Source organism: Salvia hispanica, chromosome 2 (genome assembly GCF_029641045.1).
Source record: "Salvia hispanica isolate PSC_SH4W2 chromosome 2, Shi_PSC_v1, whole genome shotgun sequence".
NCBI lineage: Eukaryota > Viridiplantae > Streptophyta > Magnoliopsida > Lamiales > Lamiaceae > Salvia > Salvia hispanica.
The window spans coordinates 27,175,507-27,182,706 of NC_142693.1; the positions used below are offsets into that span (position 1 = coordinate 27,175,507).

The 7,200-nt window shown below is 37.6% G+C and overlaps 1 protein-coding gene across 1 annotated transcript; it reads left to right on the forward strand.

The window, feature by feature from the left end:
* Positions 1–6,117: 6,117 nt before the first annotated feature.
* On the forward strand, positions 6,118–6,999 carry LOC148931989 (receptor-like protein 9DC3). Its single transcript, XM_089065332.1, has one exon. It carries the CDS (start codon positions 6,118–6,120, stop codon positions 6,997–6,999), a length of 882 nt encoding a protein of 293 aa, XP_088921458.1.
* The last annotated feature ends 201 nt before the right edge of the window (positions 7,000–7,200 follow it).

Genomic DNA, 7,200 nt, shown 5'->3' on the forward strand with positions numbered 1-7,200 from the left:
GCGCGACGCCGGTGGTGACCTCCCCTATGAGGTGGTTCAGGCGGATCCCAACTCGAGGTGCGACGCTGTTGATGTGTCGCCAGCCTGGTTTCTGGCGCGTAATCATGACGCCACTCCCCCTCCCGACGATAATCGTCGCGGGCTGCATATTCACCTCTTCTTCCAAGCCGTCCTGCTCCTCCATCGCGAATCCCTAAGTGTTGGCGTCGAGTGTTCCTGTCGCGGTAAGTTGCGTACTCCTCTTCATCCGAATCAAATTCATCGTCCGGAGGTTTAGACTCGTGAAACACCGGATTCGCCAAAGTATCCACCCTCCGATCCGAATTATCCATCCTAACCTCCAATTGATCAAAACGTGTCATGATCCGATCAAAACCCTGCGTCAACGGATCAGCAGATGTACCCTCCCCGGGGATGCGCTCTCCACGCGGCGGTGGTCGCGGGGGACCGTGAGTCGTATTTTGATTGCGGCGGTATTGGCCAGGACCCAACTCCTGAGCGTTTCCCCCTGTTAATACCACAGGGGAGCCGTTTAATTCGTCTTGAATCTCCATTCGTTCGGGATGAAAGCACCAGTTTGTTAAGATAACGAATTTCTTAACGAAGAATTCCTGTCACGAACCAACAACACACGATTCCGGCGTCCCTAAGCTTGGGATCGGCGGCTAAAACAAAACGAATAGATTGCTGGCACGGAAGAGATTTCCGTCGGCATCGTGAAGGGTTTTGTTGTTTGTGTATCACACAAGTATGTGGGCAAAATATTCTTCATTAATTGAATTACGGAATTAATGAATAGCCCTATTTATATATCTAAGACCCTGTGGTTGGTTCGACCTAGTCCTATTCATCGGGAAAGAACCAACAAAGAAAACCCGACGGAGCTTATAAAACGCTTGACTCAATTAAGTTCAAAAATAAAATAAAATAACAATAAGCAAGTTAAACAAAATACTTAATTTAATTAACTCCTAATTCTACTGGTATCCATACTTCGGCGCCTACTTGGCAACGAAGTTTTGATATCAATCCGGTCGCCTGATTTGCTCCTGCGGCCTCAGCGTCTTGGTCGCTACGCTCTCCTCTGCTAACACGTCTTCCCCTGATATCTTCTCCTCACCTCCATTCTCCTCTACCGTCTCCTCAGTTGACGAGGAAGCTGGACTCGTCTCTGCAGCTGGGCTAGTCTCTGCAGCAGATGCAGTAGGCGAGGTTGTTGAGGTCGTAACAATACCCTAAAATACGCATCAATGGCTCATGCTGATAATTCAAAGTCCAACAATTCGGAGCAGCGGCCCTATCTTCGGCTAGATCCTCCGAAATTCAACGGAGACAACCCATGGGGATGGACTTTCAAGGTTGAAATGTATTTCGACTATTACAGAATGTCGGAAGAGCATCGTCTACACTTTGTCGGACTACTCTTCGAGCAGCCGGGGCTGGATTGGCCCATTTACCGAAAAAAACACAAATTGCTGAAATCAGAGGCGGTGAAAGAGAGGTTTGATCCAACATATCATGACAATCATTTCTGGAAACTCTGTAAGCTGCAGCAACACAACACTGTGATGGAATATCAGACCGAGTTTGAAAGGCTTTTGGTCAAGATGCTATCGGAGAATCACCTCATCTCCATATGTGAATCGGGCTTCAAGGATCCAATGCAGTGGGAACTTCACTTGCGAAGGCCGACGTCCTTGTGTGAAACGTTTGCGCTTGCGCGCGAATTCAAGAAAATGTGTGATGAAGGCTTCATGTAAGAGAGGTGTGCTTTGGTTGTTTTGTAGTTTTAATTTTAGTTATTTTTGTTTTGAGTGGAGTTTTATGGGGATTGATTTTATTTGCGGTTGTTTCCTATTCGAATGAGAAGTTGAATTTGGATATAGTCCCTATGAGATTGAAATTATCTTTTTGTTTCAATTTATGGAGTATGATTTTTGTTGTCTAGGATTTATTGTTAGTTTGAATGGAGATTTTTTTGATATTTTATTCAATAGAAGATTTAGAAACTTAAGAGTTTTTGTATGTGTTGGCTTCGTTTCCTCGCATGTTCGGTCATTACCCAAAGCGAATAGGCAACATTTGGTATCATAGATGTAGACATGGTGATCATGGTGAGGAAACCTGATAAACTCATGTTTTGATAGGTTCAATTAGTCATTATATGTTGATAATGTGCTAAGAATACATGTGAACGGGCAAGAAAAGCAAGAAAACGGACCTTGGATGAGATTCAAGGAATCTCACTCGAACCGAGTGAGCGTGGTCTAGCATTACCAGTTTGTGATGCAAATCATGCAACTAATCTATTTATTCGTCATATTAGTCATGTTATAATCAAATACTTACAGTCAAATTAGTCCACATTAAAGTTTATCAGAAGTTGCTAGTATTGTTAGAAACACACGACATATTCGAATCATCATCAAGTTCTGAACAAATACTTCTATTTAAGACATAAGATTAGAATCTAACAAATTTCAACATTGAAATATTTGATTTTTTAGCAACTGTGCAAATTGCATGCAAGGGTTGCTTAATGACACAATCGGAACCATAGGGAGTGTTATATTGCTAAATAATAGCCATTAGATATTCAAATTAAGGGCTTAGATCATCAAGCCTGAAATGTCCATACGATCAACGAAAAAACATCAATAAGGGTATTAAGGTCAATTTACAACAAATTAGTTGTAACTAACTCTTGAAAAATATTTCATAACATTAAAACACATATAACTTTCTCGATTTAAATTATTTTTTCGCACAACATATATCAAATTAAAGATAATTTCATAAGGATTCTAACAAGATCTCACTTGCATATGTTCCGATGTCAAAATTTGAAATAAAAATTCAATTTTTTTTTAATTTTTTCGTACAGCAGAAATCTCTCAACATAGTATATAAAATATGTCAATATAATACATTAGAATGTCAATATAAACAATGTGTTAACATTCTCAAAGCATTGTGTTTACATTCTCAAAGCATTGTGTTGATAGTTTCATCCAAAACTCTAATTTGGTAGTTTTTTTTATCTTTTTCGATTTAATTAATAAAAATGAAAATTATATGTGACAAATCGTAGACCACAAGTATTCTAAAATCCTATTGTCTTAAATTAGTTTTAGTTAGCAATTAAATGATGAGGCAGAAATTGATCACTCCCCGGAACCATATGTATAATTTTTTAACAAAGTAGCCTAACTTAGAAATACAACATTGCATAGCTTAAGATGCATTATTTGCAAAACATCATACACACAACATGCTACTGCTCCAAATGAAACACATATAAACCCAATGTTTGTCTTGAATCACCTTCTCCTTGTTGTTGCTTTTGCTCTATTTCTTCTCTTCATCTTACTATTACTATATCCAACGCCAAAGAAAAATTCCATTAACCATCTTGGCCTTCGCTTCTTATAATCATGTAACCAACTCCAATTCCAACCAAAAATCCACATCCATACCCTATCGGCTATCACCACACTTCGCCAACCAAATCCATCTATATATCCCGACTCTTCATTATCATTTGTTGGAGGAAACATTGGTTTACCATCAGTATGTTTCACACTGTTTTGCCAATGGAACTCCACACAATCCCAAGTTTCCTATATGACTCATTTTGAAAAGTAGAAAATTGCTTAGATTGTGGTATCGGACCCACAAAATTATTCATTGATAGGTTTAATTTCGAAAGAAACGTCAACCCTGTCAGCATCACTTGGAATTTTTCCACTCAATCCGTTCCATGACAAATCCAATGACTCAAGAATACTTATATTCCCAAGAGACACAGGAATCTCTCCTGTGAGAGTATGATGCACTATTTATTAGTACTAAAAATACCTGCAAATTTACAGGGTTGATCTAGTATAGCTAAAGGTCAATACCGGGATATCGAACACAAGGGAATAAGATTGCAACTGACTACCATATACTAAGCGTCGTGTACTATTTAGAGACATAATATTTCTGGTTTGATTTTATTAAACTAGACATAAAATAAATAACCATATAAAAGAAAGCATAAAAACATATGATACAAAGCAGACATAAGAAAGTAGAATTTTAGGATTCAAAATACAATTGGCTTCCTTGAATTACGGTCTCTAGAGTTATTAAGTCGGTCACTTAACTAGATTAAACCCCCTTCCAAGGTGAGAAATCCATAGATTAGGTGTAATAATTGAAGTCCCCTTCTAATTCTTAGACCTAACTCCTAAAAGATTGTAAGACCAATGACCTCACGTGAAACCTCAACTCTCCCGAGTTCTATTGAATTAAAATATGAATTATCCTTTTTCCAAGTCAATTATTTCGTCTCCCGAGTACTCTAATCAACTCTAACATGTATTCAAAAGGTAGCTAATCAAGGCACAAGGATAAATCAAATAACTGCAAGAGCTAACACGGAAAATCAATTAATTTTCTTCACCAAAAAATCTACAAAAGATGTTCCACTCATAGACAAGTAAAAACTACAAATAAAGTACGAGACTTGAAAGAAATAGATAAAACACAAGGTTGAATCTTCAATCTCTAGTCTTATCTTGCCTGGATCTGCAGAGCTCCACTCCAATTGAAGATGGATGATTATGTGTGGTATAGGGTGAAAAAAGGTTTAGCTTTGAATCTTCAATCTCCAGTCTTCTCTTGCCTCTGAGATCAAGATTATGAATTATGTTTAAGAGGTATTTATAGGGTGGAAAAAGGTTTAGCTTTAATGATTTTCGTGCCTATAAGAAATAGGAGAGATTTGGTTTCACAATATAATAATTTATTTTCTTCTGTGAATTTCCGCTTAAATTCCCGCCAGCTTTGATTGCACTGCGCAACGTTCTTAGAATAGTCATAACTTTTTCCACAGAACTCCGATTGAGACGTGCAAGATATCCACGCGAAGGTCTTTCATAGAGGAAGAGAATGGTTTGAATTTAGAACTGACTGGACTTCAAACTCGCTGGCAGAATGGGCTCGAACAGAGGCTGTTGCACCTTGACCGTTTTGCACATTTTTCTATCATTTATCAACAAATACATCAAAAATACCAAATGTATAACATATGCAATTTAAGAACATAATTTGCATTATTGACATTTACAACGAGTCAAATCTAGCACTTAAAAACATGCAAAATCCGTGCTTGTCAGAGTATTACTATACAAATTCAACTATATAAGAGAATTAAGATTGCCGATGGAAACTGGAATATTCTTGGAAAATCTATTGGAAGATACGTCAATCATTGTAAACGTATCTAACAATCTTTTCAATTCCAGATCCAAACCCTTCAAAGTGACACCTAAGTCTAAATATGTTTGGAGCCTATCCTTCCCAATGTCGTGTCAGATTATCCTTGGCATCTATCATACCTTCACAATGTTAGAGTTTGTATACTAGAAATCACGTTTTCAGTGATTGAATACTGTAAAATTCTTATTTTATTTTCCAAGGAATAAAACAGATTATTTTTATCATAATGTTGTTATGTTTTACTTTTAATGGATGTTATTTCATGTTTAAATGTGTAAGTTGTCCACTTTAAGGTAACACGGTCAGACCTAAACAAAGAAAAAGAAGAATTTCACGACCTAGATGGAATTAGACTATCCATCGTGAAAAGTTGCAATGTTAGTCCGCATATTTCTAAGCCTTACTGAAATAAGATGACACTGGTGTGGGTAAAGCACTGAAAGGAGAGGTCTCCCAAATAAATTGTTTAAAGGTCCAATTCCATCCACAATCGGAAATCATTCAAATTTGGTGTTTTTACAACTCTCTTCCAACAAATTAAATGGCGAACTCCCATTCTCTATTCGCAAGTTGTCAAACCTTGGATTTCTTCTTCTCTCGAATGATACTTTGGAAGGAAGAATGCCACATTGCTTCGGGAACTTCGGCACATCATTGACCATCTTTCACCTAAACGAAAATCAATTTAGTGGCCTCATACCATCTACCTTTTCTAAGAATTGTAGTATTATGTCCATCAATTTAGGTAATAACAAATTCTATGGGCGATTACCTAAATCCTTAATCAATTGCCGAAATCTAAGGGGTCTTGAAATTGGAAATAATAGAATACAAGATAAATTTCCCTTTTGGATGGAAGGCCTACACCAATTTCGAGTGCTAGTGTTGAGGTCTAACAAGTTTGGTGGTAAAATGTCTTTTCCTTCACGAACCAAGTTTCAATTTTCTAGGTTGCATGTTTTTGATGTATCCCATAATGAATTTGTGGGTCCTCTACCTCAAAGATATTTCAACATCTTCAAAGCAATGATTGAGCCCGTAGCAATTGAAGATGATGCGTTTCGAAATTACATGGAGATGACGGTCAGCTTGAAAGGGCAGGATCGGTTAATTAAGAGAATATTGGAAACCTTCACAACAATTGACTTATCCTCCAATAGATTCACTGGGAATATTCCACCTTCCATAGGAAATCTTAAGATTCTCAAATACTTGAACTTGTCCCACAATATCCTCACGGGACATATACCTTCATCTCTTGGAAACATGGGTGAACTCGAATCGTTGGACTTGTCAACAAACAAATTAGATGGAGAAATTCCAAGTCAATTGACAAGGTTGACATTTCTTGCGAAATTAAACCTTTCCATGAATAATCTTGTTGGAGAAATACCGCGATCTAATCAGTTCTCCACATTTGAGAATGATTCATATGTGGGAAACTTGGGAGTGTGTGGACTTCCATTGACGAGAAAATGCAAAGACGAGAATGGGAAATCGATGCAGCCTGGAGAAGAAGAAGGTGATGATGAATATGAATTCATAGATGGATTTGGTTGGCGAAGTGTGGTGATGGGATATGGAAGTGGATTCGCAGTTGGGATCGGAACTGGTTACATGATTATAAGGAGCGGAAGGCCAAGATGGTTAATGGAATTCTTTTTCGGAGTTGGTTATAAATATAAGACGAAGAAAAAACGCAACCGAGCTTTACCAACACACAGGGGAACTTGATTCAAAGCTAAAGAGAATCGTGTGATCTATTGTTAAGAATAATGTAACGCCCCGCTTTTTCGAACCCTAATTTTTGTGATGTGGAAATTTTTGCATTAAATGTTTTAATGCTATGATATACGTGAAATTAAATGATAAACGATTTATTGCAATATTCTATGTGACCTAATTGCGATTTTGAGTTGAGATTGAGTTGAATGG